General features: G+C 36.1%; 1 protein-coding gene and 1 long non-coding RNA gene across 2 annotated transcripts in view; one reads left to right on the top strand and one right to left on the bottom strand.

The window, feature by feature from the left end:
- Positions 1–21183, bottom strand: part of Cbp53E (Calbindin 53E) — a 196198-nt gene that overhangs the window by 30742 nt on the left and 144273 nt on the right. The window contains exons 2-3 of the mRNA XM_090397382.1: positions 18546–18631; positions 13202–13294 (exon numbers count right to left, since the gene is read on the bottom strand). Coding sequence (XP_090253508.1) covers positions 13202–13294; positions 18546–18631 — 179 coding nt within the window. The remainder of the gene's footprint in view (positions 1–13201; positions 13295–18545; positions 18632–21183) is intronic.
- Positions 2222–21183, top strand: part of LOC150103253 (uncharacterized) — a 101488-nt gene continuing 82526 nt past the window's right edge. The window contains exon 1 of the long non-coding RNA XR_016548770.1: positions 2222–2588. This is a non-coding gene — a long non-coding RNA (uncharacterized LOC150103253). The remainder of the gene's footprint in view (positions 2589–21183) is intronic.

The raw sequence follows: 21183 nt of genomic DNA on the forward strand, positions 1-21183 counted from the left end.
TTTTTTTTTTTTTTTTTTTGGAGTGGGAGTTGAAAAATATATTGTTCATTGGTTAATTTTTAGAAGATAAATAATCGACAGAAATAGAATTGGAAGTGTAATTTAAAAGAAGAATGTTGCCAAAGGACGATTCGAAATCCTAATCACACTGCACAAACAAAAAAAAAAAAAAGAAAAAGGGTCCTTCGTTGAAATTTCTAACCGTGGCCTAGATAAAATATACGAGACTATATCTGGTGGAATTACTGCATATTCCCATAAGAAATTCCCTCACGGGAAATTCTTGAATTTTCTTTTCGTATTGCGACGGTAATCGAACTCGGGTCTAACCAAGAGGATCAACCGAAAAATTGTTCTGCGGGAATAGAAATTCAAGAATTGTTCGGAGAACAATCTGAATAGTAAAAGTATTATGAAAGAATCCTATAGAACAGAATTTTATATGATGGACTATACATGGAAAATAGGAGTCGACTGGATGTAAGCGACGTTTCACGATTCCTGCCATTGTAATATATATTTTCCCTAACAGAAGGCTCCACAAATCATGGGCGGAGCTATCATCATAAAACGTTTAGACAATGTCTGCTAAAAAGAACATGCGTATCTCCAGATTCTGTCGCTATAATCTATGTTCTTGGAGAGTAGAAGAAATACCCACTTTCATTCCAAAGTACTGAATTCAAGCTCGCTACTAAAGAAAAACATCATTGTCAACCTCCAACTCCAACCCTTTAGCTAACATCGCTATCTTGTCACTAATCTCTTGTTAGGCTTTGTTTTTGTAGAATCCTTGTCTTTCTGACTATATGAATACGTGTCAAAAGCTTCTTCCAAACACCATTTATACACTTTGCTGTCATCTTACTCCATGCTGAATCTTTCTACAATGCGAGATACGATATTTCATTCCTGGGAAATAATAAGGTCTGGAGAGTTTTTTTTTTTCTCTCCCTCAGTAACAGCAATAACCAAAGCAAAAGTATTCCTTAAACAATAAGTCTCGAAGGTAATAATAACACCCTGGTTCATGGGTGACAGAAATATTCGGTGAATGTGTTAATGGGATGGCTGTTGTATGAGTGGTCGTAAGTCGCATACATCGTAAATCGAGACTACCTACGATTTCCAAAAAATAAAATAAGGTTAAAATTGAAATAGTGATAATTTTGCCTTTTTTTTGGGGGGGGGGGATAACAAAAACTCTAGAGAATATTTTATCCTATTTTTTATTTTTTAAATATATTTTCTTTTTTTGCACAGCGATCTAAAATTGATCTGTCGAAACCTTAGTTTATTTCATTGAGTAGTTATATTTTATAAAACAAGTACTTCCCATATCACGGTTACATTATTTTTTATTCATTTTCTTAGTCTGTTCCGAGACAAACGCATCTATTTCCGAATACATGACAAACAAGTCACGTATTCCAGAATAAGTGACCTCTATTATACATTTTCCTGGAACGAAAATGTAACACGCATATTGTGCTAAACTACAGTGAGATGCTATTATCTTGATGAATTAGGGTAAAATTAATAACAAAAAAAAAGGGACCGAAACTCTAAATAAAACATCAGTGCATACAATAGTGACATTGTGATAAATGCGCAGACTAGAAACATGCCGGAGCATGAGAGTTCGTATGTGATGTGTCTGTGAATATTTCGGATAGATTCCCTACTCCCCTCCCATTTCAGAAGCAACCGTTCGCCCCAGCAGCATGCTGTGCATTGCAGGTTACATGCTGTTCTTTTACATAGCCTGCGAAACTAGAACAGGATATTCTACAGAATTTTAGATGGTTATATATATTTTAAAGCAATACAGCTAACCGCCTTGGGCTAAAACACAGACTTGTATACTTTGAAATATATGAAATCCTTTTCTTTCAGTTTTTTATTTTATTTTTATTTTTTTACAAAAAAGCAAGTTTATATATATATATATATATATATCCTATTACGTAAGCCTTACGTAACTACTACTTATTGAAAATAAAAAAATGTTAGAAACAAAAAAAAATGAATATTACATGCAGAAAAGCAATAAATGCATATTCATATTTACGCGTCACACCTGGATGCGCAGACGCATAAACAATATGCTTAGCAAACTACGCATTTGTTGACGTTATGATGCGCACGCACCCAAAGAATTCCAAACGATAGCTACGTTGTGTGGAATGTGAAAACAGTCGTTACATAAGTTTGTATTCAATATAAATATTATATTTAAATTAAAAAAAATAATTGTTCCATTTAATATCGAAATAAGATATTTCGGAACAATATATATATTTGAATTTTCTCTTTTCATAAATAAACTCTCTTGTATCCAAGAAAATTATCACTTTATATTTGCTTTCAGCCATTTATAGAGTTGCTGGAGTAACCAGCTGGCTTCTACGGAACAACCAATGTTTAGTTACTGCACTACATGTTTAAATGCAGAACAAATTCAAATTCCTCTTTACTTTTGAATTTAACGCGCTAGCTTCCTGTGCATTTATTAGGTAACTATATATAGAATTCTGTAAGCCGTTTTCTAGTTATGGAAATTGCGAGCCTCGTGAAAACCAACAAAGGTGAGTCCTTATCATTTTAAAGCTTAGATTCTCCCCGATTTTTTTTTTTTTTTTTTGGGGGGGGGAATAAAGTTTTACTGTGAAATTCCATCCAATTTATATTAAAAGCATAACAATATATTTTTAAGTTAATAAATGCGATTTGCCGAACATTTTAAATACATTGGAAGTCAATAGGAGCAGAAAGTTAAAACTTTTAGTTTGAAAGGAGATGAAACCGTTCTGTAAGCTATATGAATAAGGATAAGCAAAATATTTTCTTCCAGAAATCGCAAGTCATATTTGTACTACGTCACACAAGATTCCGTAAGGGTTAAAAAATAACAATTGAAAGAGTCCTTGTCATTAACTTGGAACATTCTTTTGTCAGGATGCGACGCAATATTTCAGAAAGACATCCCATCTCTCCCTATGTTTATTTTGCGAGATGATACGAAGATTTGATTGGAAAGTAAGAGTTTTGTGACCCTTGTTTGTATTCTCTAGGATGACTTGCAAATTAATGAAAAAATATATATACGAAATAATAAACATACGCTGTCACTGAATGTATCAACATATTGACGACGCATGCTCAGTGAAACTATAAATGTTGATCTGTTACTGGAGTGTTAGTTATCGGCTGCTGATATTTTTGTATGCAGTTTAATAGGAAGGCACAAACTTCGAAATTATTCTTCAGGAATAGATTGCGGCAGTGACCGAAAAGAGATATTTTTATCATCCGTGCTACTAACTAACTACCAGCAGAGTGTCCATGCTGTGCTGTTTTAGGTCAATGAAAGGTCATCATTGACCTCGTAGCTTCCGGTTTTTAGTTAAAGCAGTTCAGCGAAGAATGTAGATGGCTTCCCCTCAAACTCATCCATCCGAGGGGTTAATTGATGTTTCTTTAACAGACGACAGTGAGAAAACGGGATGTGAATTCCATAGCAGCAGTGTATAAGCAAAGTGCACACGTGTATAAACAAATGCTTCGGTGCAGACGACACGGCTAGGTGGTCCCCTCCAGCGACGACTTTGTTCACCCTGAACCACTGCTTCACTTCCTTCCAAATAAATCCCTGTGCGCGCGCGCCTGCTGGTCTTCTACTCTCCGCTTTGATGTGCCGCTAGCCGGGAATATGGTTTCCTGCTTGGAGGAGGTGGGGGGGGGGACTGTGTTAGCACTTCCTATAAACACGTGCAACACAAGTCCCTCCCCTGGTATTTTCTGAACTTGCACTATTCGTGACTGTTCATGCAGAAATATCAAAACACACACACACACACACACACACACACACACACACACACACACACACACACACAGTAGACCTATTTCTGTATTTAGCGTTGTCTCTTGTGATACAGAAATCAACCGGATAAGCATATAAAATATTATGTAGAGTGGGTTAAAATATGTCCTTAATATATGCCGGTGTATATTTTTCTAGTTATGTGCCAAATATGCTGTTAAAAATCCTCTTTTCTTTCAAATATGTGCCGTTAATTAAAATAACAAAAAACAAAGCAAATTTAAATATTTATATTCAAACCAATATCGAATATGCATAAATCTAACGTTTGAAAATCGTGGCGGTTTTGATCACAGATTTTTTTTATTTTTATCTTTTATTCTTTTTTTTTTTTTTTTAAATAATTATTTCATTTTATATAATTCGGAAACTTCTCTTCATACAAAGATGGAACTTTTTCACTTTTTCAGGCCTGCAATAAACGTGGTGGTGAAATCATATTCCACCTAAAGACAATCACAATCTATGCCTGTGGCGGGATTTGAATTTTACTTCTGTTGGTTGGAGAGTGGATACGTTGAGCAACCGGGCCGGAAACTGACAACAAACAACAGAGTCTACAAGACAAAATGATAAATTGATGAAAGGAAGAATAAACATCGAGATGTTGAATACCCATAGTAACCTCAAACGAGACTATTTATAGCTATGGCATGCATGTGCGGTATTAACTGGATTAAAAATTTATTTTATTATTGACCTCCACATATATATATATATATATATATATATATATATATAGTATCTTGGGACATCCTCAGTACAGTAATTCAAACAATACTAGGAATAACATACAGTTAGGGCGCATGATTACAATGGAATCTCAATATGCGTGCAGTAGCGTGTTACAGAATTAAATTAAAATATAACTGAAAAAATAAAAAAATAGCATATATAAAGAGATTATTTTACACAATTTTGTATGACAATTTTCTATAGTTTAGGAATAGCAAGAACGTCATTGTGGTTTAAATTTGGTCTGTGTAGTAGGGCTTCAGCACTTTCTTTATATAAACATTCATGTTTATATAAAGATGTATGTAAAAGTTTTGTCTTTTCCCAATGGATCCTATGGTTTCGGTTTTCAACTCCGTGTGGAGCGAGGCCAGATTTCTACGGTTTGAAAAGACGAATGTGGTCCTGATGTTCCGAAATGCGTTTCTGAACAGATCTAACTATCTGTCCAAAGTAAGACAACTTGCAGGAGCATTGGGACCTCACACATGCCAGGTAACATCAGAGGTGAGAGTTTGTCTTTAGGAGAAGGTAACAAGTTATGATTCCCATAACTTGTTACCTTCTGTTATTATGTCAAAGGCATCTCCGAACGTCTTTCAAAAATTATGAAGAAATACAATCTTGCCACTACCTACAAACCCATCAACCAGATCTATAACTAACCTTGTTCTAAAGACAAACTCTCACCTCTGATGTTACCTGGCATGTATGAGGTCCCAATGTTCCTGCAAGTTGTCTTACTTTGGACAGATAGTTAGATCTGTCAGAAACGCATTTCGGAACATCAGGACCACATTCGTCTTTTCAAACCGTAGAAATCTGGTCTCGCTCCACACGGAGTTGAAAACCGAAACTATAGGATCCATTGGGAAAAGACAAAACATGTTTATATAGATCTTTATATAAACATGACCTTTATATAAAGAAAGTGCTGAAGCCCTACTACACATACCAAATTTAAACTGCAATGACGTTCTTGCTATTCTTAAAGTATGGGAAATTGTCATACAAAATTGTGTAAAATAATCTCTTTATATATGCTATTTTTTATTTTTTCAGTTATATTTTAATTTAATTCTATAACACGCAACTGCACGCATATTGAGATTCCATTGCAATCATGCGCCCTAACTATATGTTATTCCAAGTATTTGAATTACTGCACTGAGGATGTCCCAAGATACTTGGGATGAAATATTTACGTATTAAAACTTATTACTGTGGTTAGTACGTGTGTTTTTTAGTGATTTCTTCAATAGGATGCAATTCCTAAGAAAAAGCTGAGGAATTCTGTAAGATTTTTATTTATTTATATTTTTTAACAGACAATATCCTTTTTTTTTTCTGGAAGACTAGTGATGTGAAATTGATTTCATGTCTTAATGTTCGGAAATTAAAGATTTGAATAGCATAAATATTTTAAGCCTCTTCTACCGCTACTCTTAAGATTTGCAATAGTACGAGGGCGTGGCATGACTTGATTTGAATAAAGACTTTATTCTGCAAATTTTAATTCAAGTTATTATTAGTCAAGAAGAATACTTGGGGTTGAAGACTCGAATTCCATAAAGACTTCAAAATGAAGCCAAAGGTTAACGTTTATTATTCTTCCTAAATAAAGATACACGTTTGACTTTAACTAGTTATATGCTGTTATATTAGTGGAATTTATGAAATGTTTGCGACTGGAAACAAGCAGATGTCCTTTAGAAGGTCATCTGCTTTAAATGATTAGTTAAGAGAACAGATGACTGCAGTTTCAGCCTGTACAGATATCGTTTCATATCTGGGCTTGGCTGTGTCCGTACGCAATATTTTACTAATCAGCCTGATTCAAGGTTTTGACATTCCCTGACAACTGACAAAAAGTGTGCGCCTAATAATTGCATTATTCGGAAATTATTTTATTCCGTAATACTTTTAAGGAATGCCGACATCCCATTGGATCTAGGCCTACCTACAAAATTCCATTTCGATATTTTGAGTAAACAAAAAAGTTTGCTCAGTAAATACATTTCCGAAGTTTTATACGAGCATAAAAACATGTTGCGCGTAAAGAAAGCACAAACTTGATTTTGTTTTTACTGCGTGCAACGCTTTCTTTCGTCGGAGGAAAGAGCGGCTGCTGTTCAAGATTAGCACTTAGAAGGAGCCGACACATACACAGAGAGGCAGGCGTGGTTCAAGTAAGGGGAGAGTGTACTATACGCTGCCAATTACGAAAAAAGTCGATGAAAGGATAAGCTGCGTGCCATCCCTCGGATGATGACTCCTGTACGTTCAAATAGGCGAAGATCCCTCGCATGGGGATTGCACGTTCAGCACTAAGATATCAGCACTGAAATTTCTTTTATCTGAATGCGATAAGATATTTCAGAAATACGTGTTTTATGGAGTTTTCTCTACCCCCCCCCTTTATTTTGTAAATAGCGATTCATGAGTAGTGACAACACTAACGAGCCTAATTATTTTGATGAGCGGAAAATAGTGCCTGTGGTAGATGGTTTTCATCGCCAGGTATGAAACCCCATCACCCTGCTTATTGGAGTTCTGAAGCGATTAGAAAAAAGTTTCATATTTAGTCTCTAGAACAGAGATTCCGGATTATGTGACCCTTAATCCACCTAAAGACTTTCGGTTTATGATCACTCGTGGTCGGGTTTTTTACTATTTTTAATAAAAATAATAATATAAACCAGAGTAACAGAATAAATGTACTTTATTATGACAATCTACCCGGAAAAGGTTCCAAAGGTATAGAACATTACGTTGACAGGTTAGGTTAATACTTTGAGTTTTAATCAATCTAAAGTAGAGGTGCTTAAAGATTTTATTTTATTTTTAAGATTCCACCTTCATGAATATCATGAATTTTAATTTTTCGTCTACTGACGTTCAGTGATTATGTTTTATGGAGTTTTTTTATTTTTATTACTAGCACTTCTTTCCTCTACTGGTTGTTTTTAAACACGATATGATTCCAATTGACGCGTTAACATTCAGTTTAATTAGACCTGAAGTACATATTTAAATATAAAATGTTTTAATTTTTAAATATAAGACTTCAATAAAATCAAAACATTTTTAATTTTGTTTTTAAAAAATGTTACTCTGCAAAATCCCACATCGTGATCACATACATCCCCCTCTGGGACTGATCTGCCTGTTGATTCATCTTGATAGACGTCTAAACTTCAAGTCGTATATGGACAGTGTCGCCACTAAGGCAAGTCATACCATAGCACAGCTATATCCACTTTTGAATAGGAACAGCTTCCTAAGCATAAGCAACAAAATCCTCCTTTTCAAATCGGTAATCAGACCGCAACTAACTTACGCCTCTCCAACCTGGGGTCACACGACTAAAAGCAACATCAACAGACTTCAGATAATACAGAATAAATGCCTAAGACATTAATGTCCCATGGTTCATCAGAAACATCCAGTTACATCAAGAAGCCAATCTTCCAGATATTAAGATCTACATGACAAGCATTGCGGAGAAATTCTTCACAATCACGGATAATCACCCAAATCAGCTAGTTCGACAGGCAGCGGACTACAAGCCCTCAGATTGATTCAAACATAAAAAAACCGAAATCCTCCATCGCAAGAGAAAGCTGATACAGCCTCAATGCTCACAATGAGCGGTTAAATTACCCACAATAATCTCATCACCCACAATCTAAAATCCAGATGAAGGGATAAAGAGTCAAGGACTCAGTCCATCAACCAACCATTAACCATCGACATTACTGACAGGATGGGTGAAGCACAAGCGCTTTTCATATTCCTCTTTATCTGTAATGAGAGTTGTTTGGGAATGGGAGATTTGTGAGCAATTAAACTCGCCCTTTGAGGGCAGTTGTGTTAGCTATGATCGGTTGAGAGAAGAATAGCCTTCGGTCTTTTGTATTTGTAGTAATTAGTCTCGTTGTAATTGACAGCTTGTACAATTAGTGGGTTTGAATGTGAACTTGACTTCACGAAGAATTTTTCTGCAAGATTACGAAGAAAGGAGGAGATATACAGAATGCCAGTTTCTCGGTGAATTTCTGATGAACCACGGTGCATCCAGGATCATCCTAAGGCCTTTGGTTTGGATTCTCTGCAATTTCAAAATGTTTGATCTTGAAGTGCGACTCCATGCTGGTGAGGCGTAGGTAATGACTGGACGTATTACTATCCAGTAAAGAAGCAATTTATTATGTAGGTTCAATTTGCTCTTGCGGTTGATCAATGGGTAGAGCTGTGCTATTACTTTGGAAGATTTGGAGCCAATGAGATTGATGTGCATGTTAAAAAGGAGTTTCTTATCCATTAATACCCCAAGATATTTGGTCTCTGATTGCCATGGGATCTTATGACCAGAGAACAGGATGTCGTCTTTGTTGCAGACCTTTCTTCTTGAAAACAGCATGGCTGAGCTTTTGAGGGAGTTCACTGGAATCCTCCAGTTGGTGAACCAGTTTGCTAGCTCATTGATACTTCCTTGGAGTCTAGTGATTGCTAGGCGAGGGCTGAGCGATCTAGCTAGAATAGCGGTGTCGTCGGCATAAAGGGCCGTAGTAGTTGTTCTTGAATTGAGAGGAATATCTGCCATGTAAGTTGTGAAAAGTACTGGGGCCAGAAGAGAACCCTGAGGTAATCCCGCCAGAATTTTGCACCTTGATGACACAATTCCGTTGAGTTTTACTTCCATGTATCTTTCATTAATATATGAATATATGAGTTTCATTAGTTTAATTGGGATATTGTTTTCAATTAGTTTGAAGATAAGGCCTTGATGCCAGACCTTATCAAAGGCCTTGGCAACACACCCAAAAATACAGCAGCAGTGTGAGGGTGCCAGTTAAAACCATGAGTGATATGTTCTGTTAGTCGCTGAATTTGTTGTACTGTGTTGTGAGCTTTGCGAAACCCAAATTGCTCATTTGGGATTATTTTCTGTTGGTCCACTGCTGATTGTAATCTTGATAGGATGACCTTTTCTATTACTTTGCCAAGACAGGAAAGAAGACTGATGGGCCTGTGGCTTTGGGGAAGTTGTGGGTTATTACTAGGCTTTTTCAGAGGTATAATGTCCGCGATTTTCCAATCTGTGGGAAAGTACTGGAATCTTAAAATGGAATTGTTAATATTAACTAGATGAATTATGGCTTTCCGTGGGAGTAGCTTTATTGTTCTATTGGTAATTCCGTCAGGGCCGGGAGCTTTTTTATTCTTCAGATGGGAAATAATATTTATTATTTCTGTTGGAGATGTGGGGGTGATTTTCCAGATTGTCAATTAGGGCTTCTACTTTTTCTTCATCTGAGTGTGCAATTCCAAGATTGGTCGTCAAAGGGGGAAGTGGTTGTCTTTTGTTACGAAGAGATTTTACAAACTTCCACATGGAGTTATCTTCTGGGTTGATTTCCCTGAGTTTGGATTCCCATTTGGAATTCATGTGCATCTGGAGGGCTTCTCGAACCTGTCTGTTCAGATTGTTCAAGGTAGTTTTATCCTGCGGGGCTCTGGTGTTGTGATATCGCTTTCTGGCTTTATTTTTGGCCCTAATCAGGTCCATTATCTCTTCTGGGATCCAGTTGGGAGCGTGGAAGACAGTGGTTTGGGAGACTGATGCTATTACTGTGTTGATTTGCCTAGTTAAATTGCTTACAGCTTGGTCTATTTCTTCTTTTTTACGAATGACAGGGGGAGGACCGATGTGGACTGGGAGAACCTTAGAGAGCTTGTCCCATGGCAAGAAAGAATGATGGGGAGAGAGGATCTTGAAGTCCTAACCTGAGCAGGATGGGATTATGATCAGAGTTAAGCTCTTCTAATGTCTCCAGCTGGTATTGATATTTGATGTTTCTGAGGATAACTATGTCTAATACATCAGAGCTTCCTGATGGGCTGTAGTGGGTGGGCTCAGTGGGTCCAACTATTATTGATGAGTTGAGTAACGTGTAGTTGAATAAGGCATGGCCTTTGGAGTTGATTGACGAACTGAACCAGGCCGTATGTTTGGAATTTAGGTCTCCTGCTATAATTATGGAATCCGTGGAGACAAGAATGGAGTCTAAGTTTGCAGTCAATAGTGGAATGCTGGGAGGATTGTACGCTGCGTAGATTTTGAGTTTGCCTGCATTATTAGTGTGCACCTCCATACCCGTCACCTCAAGGTTTAGAGTTTGGGGGTTGGTCAGCGAGTTGTGGCTCAAATAATTTTTAATAAAAATAGCTGTGCCGTCTCCACTAGAGTTAAGTCTGTCTGTCCTATATAAAATATAACCTCTTAGTTTTGGATTGTTTGATGGTCTGAGGTGGGATTCACTGATGAAGATTATGTCTGGATTGTATCTTTTTGCGAATTCTTGCAGCGCGAGAATTTTATTTGTTAAGCCATTTGCATTCCATGCTGTTATCATGAGAGAATTTGTTTTAAAATTTTTAAACATTATAGAGAGCTGTTAATATGGATTGGGTTTCTAGATAGAATCTCTTTCTGGAAGATGGTGAGTTGCTTGCTTTGTTGAATTCATGCAGCATTGTTGCAAGTGACGAGGTTAAAGCTGATGTGAGATTAGAGTTTGTTCGCTCTTGCAATGAAGAAGTCTGGGTTTTTACCGCTTCCGCATATGATTTGGACATGGATGAAGATCAAGTGCCTTCTTGTATTGCCGAATGTGAGGTATCTGGAAGGCGACCTGTTTCGTTGTTTGTGTCATTGCTTGGAGGAGCGTGGTTCGTTCTTGTTGATCCACGGTTTTTTTTGGATGGAAAAGGCATCCCTTGTAATTAGATGGATGTGGTCCTCTACAATTGGCACAGCAGGCAGGTGTGGATCTGGGTTTGGTGCAGGAATTAGTTTGGTGACCCTCACCGCATTTTAGGCATCTGTAGACAGCTCTGCACAGTTTTTGGGTATGCCCGAACCTCTGGCATCTGTGGCACTCCCCTGCCGATGCTTTCTTCCTTAGAGGTTCGGTTGTAATTTTAAGCTTACAAATGTCGGTAACTTCATAGATTCTTTTTTGCGTGTTGGAGATTTCGACCAACACCAGTGGCATTGGTGTTTTATCTGACCTCAACATTCTACTTCCATCAACCAATTAAGTTTGTTTTTTGTTTTTTTATCTGCCTGTTGGTCTAAAAGGAAGAGCTCTCAACTACGGCCAGTGGTCGTTCGTGTTTGACTCCCTTCGGCCAGGTGTGCGTGTGCAGGAGCAAGCTTACACTCCCCCCCCACCTCAGTCATTTACTGGGATATAATCAAAATAAGAAATCATTATAACTAAAGTCTTCCTATAGCGTTAACCAGAGGGAAATTGTTTTCCCCTACTCTCCTCAGACTGCCTGTAAATCAGGGAGAAAACTAATTAGTCGCATACATTCAAGGGATCATGCACATTTAGTAAATAAACTTAATTATTTAGTACCATCACAACATCTCGTACTCGCCTTAAGGGCACTTATCACAAAATGACAATTAAGCCAAGTGCAAAGTAAATCTAATTAATTTATCTTTGCACTGCTTTAATTTCATCAACAACAGACAATTTTCTGTCCTAATTAGGATCTCTGCCAAAGAAAATAAAAGAAATTGACAGTCCGATCAACTCCCTTTAAAACAACAGAGAGTTCCAAGCATGCGCACGCATCCACAAACTAACACTTACGATAAATTACCCAACAAAGTATTTATTTATTTTACACTTTAGCTGAAATCTATGATTTTAATATCTTGACAATATACCGAATAATAATAATAATAATAATAATAATAATAATAATAATAATAATAATAATAATAATAATAATAATACTGAACTACAATAAACAGCTCAGAATAATGCTTATTAATAATATGCGCTTATCCTGCTTGAACCTTTCTAAGAAGCTCCGAAGATAATAGTCACAAAAGTAAGGGCGTAACTTCTCAAGAGATTTCTACTTAGATGCATTTCTAACCTTAACGATATGTTTAGAGCACGTGATAACAGGCCAATTGTAAAACAGTTCAAATGGTGCCTTTCTATAGCTGTGAAAAAAAATTTAAAAAAAAAGTCCGCTCTTATATCTGCAGAAAATAAATGCACGCGACGTAAAAGTACCACATGGAATAGAAAGATCAATAAAAGGCCGACTGCAATGTAATATAAATAAATAAAGAGTAGTGTTGCTAGATAATCGTAAACGGGGATTGTTAACACCAGTCCACCTTCGAAAGCATTAAGATGCCGTGTTTATCAAGAGAAATACGAACCCTTCATAAAGCACAAATCATTGAAGTAAAGAATTAAAACAGTGATAGAAAACGAAAGTCGAAATTTACATAAATAGTCTAAAAGAATGCCTTCCAAGTATCTAAGAAAAGCACCATATTAAACATGTAAGAATATTTTGCCTCTTGTATGGTTTCGGATACATCGGTAATGTGGATTTTTTTTTTTTTTTTTCGATCTTCGATTTAAGGTTTTCTTTTAAACAATTAATCCCTATTAACTCTGTCAGAGTACGTTTTGGAACGCTTTTTAATTTCTGTTTACTGATTTAAGTGAAACAAGTATTGAAAGAAATCTTTCTTACCTCTCTAATTTCAATTTTCCCATCCTTGTTATCATCATAAGCCTCCATAAAACATTCCTTAAGTTCTGCCATCATCGAATCAGAGACCACTTGCTGAAGAAGAAGAAGAAGAAGAAGAAACAATACAATTTAATCTCCATTTCATACATTTCTGAGTTAGAAAGAAAAGTTCATAAATACAGTAATCTCTAAAAAGGTTAATTTAAATTTAAAGTTTAAAATTTATATATACATAATTTTTATATCGTTCTCCTTTTACGTGCTCGATTTAAAATGCTGTTTTAAATCGAGCTGCATACGATATAATAGTTGATAATTTCATCACTAGATGGCGCGAGGAGTATACGCGAGATCCTCAGTGTTTTTTTGGTGGAAACTGAAAACATTCAGACGGCAAAAATACGAAACTCTCAAAAATATTTAAACATATATTTTAAAATATTTAAACCTTTTAAATATTTTTAAATATGTGTTAAATATTTTGAACAATTTAGAATTAGAATTTCTGGACGAGTAATATCCTAATGCAAAAATCGTGTTCATGAGGAAACAACTTTTGATTTTAGTTTCGTTATTGCTTGGTATGGAAGTAATTGTTAGATGAATCATTAATTCGCACATTCTGTGAGGAAAAGGAGAATTGCGGGAACAGATGAAGGAAAGAGGGGGGGGGGAGTAGGAGATATCTCTAGAATTGTATCATCACAAAGAAGTCGCAGTATTTTCTTATAAATGAATTTTTGCGATTAGAAGTATCATACTATATTTAAATTTTTAAACATCATGAAAACGAACTGCTAAATGCTAACAGAATTTACTTTTCATCTTATGATTTAAAATATGCCTGGATATTGTCGTACCAGCAGTACTATCACAAAAATAAAACGAATTTGTGAGAAAAACAATGTAATACAGTTTTACGTGTTTACCATTTCTGTGTTCAAGTTCCAGTGTAGTGCCCTGGAACTAACATAGCCAGAAGAGAGTCTACGTACGTTCGATTCTAGTTACTAGCTGGAGGAATCTTTTCTAGGCCTTTCTTCTGCCGTTTCCGAGTTAGTCGATCTTCGGAGCAGGTGGGCCAGTCTTTCTTCTGGCAACTATGACTTTCACCCCACAATTCATGATCTGGCACTATCACAGACAATAATGCGATAATTCGGTTAAAGACCACAATATGGAGGCAATTGTTTGTTCTACTCTCCACCTCAGATGTCTATGGAGTCACTGATAGCTTTGGGCAAGCTCTCAGTGACGGCTAAGTCTGGAGATTGGCTGCCCCGCGATCTTCAAAAAAAAAAAAAAAAGGGGTTGGGCCTAAACGATTTCGTCTACTATTTTTGAGGAATAACCTGCTACAACAACATACAACAAAGTCATTCTTTGTAAACACGTAATTTACTAATACTGAAGAATAAAGATGCATGCGAAATTAATTATATCCTATTTCTAAATATTTGAGATCAGTCAACCTTTTATCAACGAGAGTGTCTTAAATATATCTTATTCCCATGATGGCATTTATGAAAATATTTTGTGATACGTGACATTTTTAAAACACACATTAGGATAAAAGAAAAAAAATCGCTTTCTATAAATGTTCCTTCTGGTGAATGTTTAAATAGAGAAGTCATAACCCCTTAACTACCTTGAAAGAACTTTCCGACATTATTCAAGCGAATCGTGCTAACGGCGACAGACATTGCATACCTTATCGATTTCGACATCGGGCTGGCTGCTGCAGTTGTCAGAGCAACAGTTGCCACGAGACGCAGAAGAGCGAATTTTGTTCAGAAACACGGCTTTTACGAAGGGTAAGAGGATACTGGCGTAATGCGGAGGAAACGACATCAAGAAAGCTAAGAAGAAGAAAAAGAAGAAGAAAACGAACAAACATCACCATATGTGGGGTCAGTTAAATGAACCGGTGCGTCCATCATCCCGCACAAAGCCGCTATTTGAGTCACAGCCTATAAATGTATGTATGCATAGCTGCAGATCAGTAAAACTACGTTGATGTCCTTTTAAACCAATCCCAGCTGAAATGATGATGGTTGCTGTCATTAAATATGCAGTTGAGTTAATATTGGTAGCCGTCCTTTGGTGCATTGTACAGTTCATGTAGACCTGATGTGGATCTACAGTCTGTTCCTACCACTTTGAAAGAATTCCATTTCTTTTGATTGGTACTGGAATGATTATCTTCTACCAAGGTTGGTCCATTATATTTTCTTCCGAAGACTCACTTTTCTTTCAAAAATTCCACTTTTCGACTTTCTTGACTACTGATGGTAGTCATCTAAAGATTCTTTATGACTTTTAATGGTTACGAATTTGTGTTTAGGAAACTGTGGTTAGTACATGTTCTGGCTTTTCGACATATAGTCTGGTAAATGTATGTATTAAAGGTAAAATAGGAGATGGGGGGGGGGAATCGCTCATCACTTACCCTGTTATTATAGTTGCTCAAGGCTAAAAATAATTTGATGTATATTGTCTTCAATGTACATCAAAAATAGTTTTCCAAAATGCATTTTATCGAACAGTAATTCTGAAGATAAGTCACCGTAAAAGCAATTCATTGAAAAAAAAATACTGATAATTTTAGTCGAAACAATTATTTTCTTACGAAGTATTATTTTAACCTCATAACAGAAAAAAATTATTTCTTTTCCCCAAAATTTGCTACAAGGAGTTCCCTTTTTTTGGCTGCAGATTGTTGTCAGCAAAAAATATTGTATTTTTTAATGCTTGTGTACAAAAGTAAATAAAAAGCAAAAAAATAAATGAAATGAATCACACCTTTACAATTTAAGAAAGTTAGTAAACAAACTGCATTAAAATATATGAGGTGTCAGGTTTAAATTTCTAAAAATGTTTCTAAGAAGGAAGCCAAGTTACTGGGCAGTGACGGGCACGCGCGCGCAACACACATTGCATTTTTTATTTAATATATATATATTAAATAAGAAATGCGATATTTAATAAAGTTACTTAAATGCTTTTGCATTCATTTTATGATCATGAAGTTATGAAATTTATCTGCCCGTTTGTGATTGTTTTCAAGAATGTACATATTACCTAAGAGGCTGACAACGATGACAAGTGGGACGGACAGAACACCAATGCTTTTAGTTTCTTTCTATTTTAAAATAAATTATGTAACGGCTTTTATTTCTAAAGGAAGTAAGTGAAGCTCTTTTAGCCCAACTACCTTTTTTTGGAAGTCATGGCAGCTAGCCTTTGCCTTGAAGCGTCACTAATAGTTGAGTTCAAGGTTATCGGTGATTTCAGAAAGATCGTGGAAGAGAGTAAAGCAATTAATTGCCGCCATATATTGGTCCTAAACCTTAACATTTACATACAGTATTATTTACCTGAAATAATGTCCGTTCCATTTATTTATGTATTTATTATTGGGGGCTAATTCCATTCCCATAGGGTTAGAGCCACAAAATTAGATTATCAGGTGAGGTGATGTTATTGCTGTTCTTCATTTGAAATGAACGCTCTGTTTTAACAGGTTGCACACTTTTTACTTGACATTTCAGTTCAATCAGTGTATAAATAAAATTAAGTTACAATTTGTTTTTCGATTAATTGTTTTCGCTAATGGTTTCTTACCTTGATAGAGACAAGAAACCATCGATAAATTTCGGAAAATGTCTGAACCATCTTTCGATGAACTCTTTTCGGTGGAGACAGTTTACCAATCAAAGCTCTTGGAGGTTCTCTTCGTTTATCAATGATGCACATTATCATATCAGGGCTGCGGCTCCAGCTCAGCCTCATATTGGCCAGTTTTGATCCACTTTATTATTAAGGATACATGAGTTTTAGACGAAGAATTGATGTTAGACGATGCCAATTAAATTCTAATTGATTAAATAACTGATTGAAAGTTCTAAGGAACAGCTGTCATTTCTAAGAGAACTCGAAGCACTTCTACACTTTATTTTCCGAATTTCGGAAATTATTCGATAGGAACAGTAACGAGAATATTCTTGAAATCCTAATCTCTTTAACAAGATTTTCTCAATTACTTATAAGCGAAGTTGAGTTAATCACTCTCGGTCTAGAGGGATAGAGTTCTGTCTCCTGGGAGATTCCCGTCTGGTTTCCTCTTGCAAAGATCAATTGACCTGAGAATACACGCCGTTGACAAACATAGCACATTCATTATCAAACCACGGCTTTAATAGCGTCTGCTAAGTTGATTACCACAAATACTCCTAGGCAATGAACCTAACTTATACGATCTAATCGATGGATAAATTTGATTTCTTAATCATTTATGAAACTTGGTTCAGTGTATGAATGCTAAGTGCTTATCCCTAACCAAAGATTTTGTAAACAGGTTTGTTTTCCTAAAGAATCCCTTTCATGCTTGCAATGTAATGCTGCCGTAGCAACTTGAAATGTCACACACGTTTCCTCAGTCAGGCTCGCTTTCATCTCTCCATAAGTTTGAACTCCCATAATCATATCAGATCGCGTTAAAGGCTGAAACTAAACAGCGCTGCAGTTCTAATTAGAACATGCACTCCTAGATGAAATACGATATTCTGTAAAAGGGAAAGTACGAGTTTTAGAGCGTAAAGCAGTCGGTAGAATTAGACTTCAGACATAGTGCAGAGAGAGAGAGAGGGGGGGGGGGTACTCCTTGATGAAGTTTCTAGAATGTGCATGGTGCTTTTGAGAGATATAACCTAGACGCAAACATTAGGCTTATATATTTGGACTTATAGTCCTTTCGAGATTATTCTGGCACTGGAATCATTTTATAGTAACTTAACATAGCGATCCCACGATGGTTGCAAGGACTTTCTTAATAAGCCAGTGCTTAACAAAATAGCTTCAAAAATTCACCTCTATAATGATGAATCATCTCTAACCTAATTTTTAAATCTATATACAGCAACTGGAGATCTCTCAAAGTATAAAAATGTGGCTGCACTTAAACCATTTCTCCAAACTATCACAGACATCTGTGGCAATCAACAATGTTTTGACAACTTTAGTACCGAGAGAGGTAGAATATGTAAATCCAGTGGAGCAAGCGCTTTGATTGATGTAGAGGTTGCAAAAGATGGAGATAAGTGGAAGTCACTTTTCTCTCATGCGATGTCATCTCCAGACAGTCAGAATCGCAAAGAGGAGGAGCGAAAACGGACGCAGAATTCTTTCAAGTGTGTTAATGGTAGCAGTGTTGTTTTTCCTGGAGGATTAAGTAAGGGAGACGGTGAGATGAGACGAAGTAGGGCCTTCCCAAGATAAGTTCTTGGACTCTTTCGAGGTATCACGTACTACTACTACTAAGAAGAAGAGGAATAAAAGCACTTACCTCGGGTTCCACATCAGTAAAGTTGACACTGGAAACGAACTCCCTTAGGAACTTGTCCAATTCTCTTCCCTCGATGTAGCCATTTCCTTAAGAAAAAAAAAATAATAAGTCCATTTGCTTACTTGCTTGCTTTGTGTGTGTGTGTGTGTGTGTGTGTGTGTGTGTGTGTGTGTGTGTGTGTGTGTGTGTGTGTGTGTGTGTGTGTGTGTGTGTGTGTACGACGGGGGGGGGGTCTGGAAAGTTCTGATACACACCTAGAACAAAAATGATATTAAAGCAACTGATATAAACACAAGAAATAACATACGAGGATATAAGAATATAAGAACATAAGTTACCTTCATAACTATGCTACAAGCATGTTCTTTCTTGTCAACAAATTAACATTCTAATCATGAATGTTCTACGGTTGATTTTTCTGAACTTTTGGAGATAAAAACACATTTTTCCAAGATAAAAAAAAGAAAGAAGAACATCGACTAACTTAGGTATCTGCAGAAAACAAAAGGCTAAAAAAAAAGTTTCGGTGACAAGCATCGAACCTTGGTCTTTCACTGCGCATGCGCATTACGAAAGACTCGCTAGCTAGCATGCGAGATGTAATATGTATGAATATTTAACGATTTTCCTTTATATTCATAAACTATTTATAAGATAATGAAAACATGAGCGTTACAGACAAAAAAACAGATAGATAGACATTGAGAGAGAGAGAGAGAGAGAGAGAGAGAGAGACAGAGAGAGAGAGAGAGAGAGAGAGAGGTTTTATATGTTATAAAGGATTTAGAAAATCCCGTTCTTAGTAGGAAAACAGTCAACTTACAACGTAACGTAGCTTAAAACAAAACAAAACAAAAACCTGCAGTTTATTCCATTAGTGGCTCAGGAAAACATCTTTTAGGCTACTCAGAAAGCCACTTAAACTGTAAGAAGGGATAAAACACTGTCATAATGGATTGAGGAAGTTATTTACAGAGTAAGGCAGTGGGATTAACTTAAAGGACTTATGGTAAGAAACAAACAACCCGAAAAATAGAAGATTCAAGCGCTCATTAATTTAAGAATAGTAGAGGAAATAAGAGAATGGAGAGAGAGAGAGAGAGAGAGAGAGAGAGAGAGAGAGAGAGAGAAGAGAGAGAGAGAGAGATGAACGCTTAAAAATAAACATCAGACATGTGTTCGATGTAGGGCTGAATTTCACTTTTACAGTGTTTCCTCTTTCCTTAATTAGTTTCTCAATCAAAACTTTCCCTGTTCTCATTAACTGACTTGTGCTTGGTGATTACCTTGTCGCTTATAGCGTATCGAGTACAAAAATTTTCATTGCATGCTTAATGATATCGTCCTTTGGTCTCGCGGCTGTTTCCCAGAAAATTAGTCGAACAAAAATACCTGAAACGGTGATTACCCGAAAAGGAACGATAACATTTGTTTAACTACTTCGTTAATGAAGGCAGATACTTCCATGATGGATTTCATTGTGGTGTAAAACAAGACAAAAGATAATGCAATAATGTAATAAAATTTTGTGTGTGTGTGTGTGTGTGTGTGTGTGTGTGTGTGTGTGTGTGTGTGTGTGTGTGTGTGTGTGTGTGTGTGTGTGTGTGTGTGTGGTTTTCGTTATGCGTGTATTTGGCATTTTACAAATTATGGCTTAGAGAGAAAAAACAAATGGTTTCAGTGTCCAATAAACACTACAATAATGTTTTTCATTATTTGATTTACAAAAACCATTTCTCTCTACGTTTGTTTTTCGTAGATTTTTTTACCACACGCACACGTTATCAAGAAATTTCATTGATTTTGTGCATATATATATGGCATTCTTCAAGTATATATATATATATATATATAGTGTTGCAAGTCTAAGTGATCCTGCACGTAGTGCAAGTCCAAGGCAACTCGTGGTAAAGGTAGAATAAGCTCTGATCTCCTCCAGGAGACGTGTTTTGCATTAAGGGTAAATATTAAGAATAGTGATCAGAGCTTATTCTACCTCTACCACGAGTTGCCTTGGACTTGCACTACGTGCAGGCTCAGTTAGACTTGCAACATTTGCAGGCGCAAACTTGACTGACGTCTGTTTGCTTACTTGGGAAATGGAGTAAAAAAAAACAGGTTTATATTTAAAATAGCTTGGTATCTTTAACATATATTATACCCAAGGTAAAAAACTTTCTACATATATATATATATATATATATATATTTTTTTTTTTATTTATTATTTTTTTTATTTTTCCCTTGTTTGACAATTATTCATATATTATTCATATCATTCATACATTATTCATATATTATTTGACAAATATTCCCTTGTTTGACAATTATTCATTTTTTTGGGGGGGTTCGAATTATACAGATTTAGGTAATTGTATTATAACTCTAAATAGAAATATTATTCTCTAGAATTTGTTTAATTGTTTTCAATATTAGTATCAAAACACTAACTCTATCGACTTTTTGTCAACTGTCAACATTACTGGCCTAAAGGGTGAAGCAGATGCTTTTCATATTCCCCGCTATCTGATGTGGAAAACTGTGAGTGGGAAAAGATTTATGAGCCTGTAGCTCGCCCTGAGTGGGCCTGAGGATTAGTCATTGGAGTTTTGTTTCAAAATAGCTTTTAGACGTTTGTG

The sequence above is a fragment of the Typopeltis vanoorti genome, chromosome 9, assembly GCF_054136105.1.
Source record: "Typopeltis vanoorti isolate ZY-2024b chromosome 9, IOZ_Tvanoo_1.0, whole genome shotgun sequence".
In the NCBI taxonomy this organism is placed as follows: Eukaryota; Metazoa; Arthropoda; class Arachnida; order Uropygi; family Thelyphonidae; genus Typopeltis; species Typopeltis vanoorti.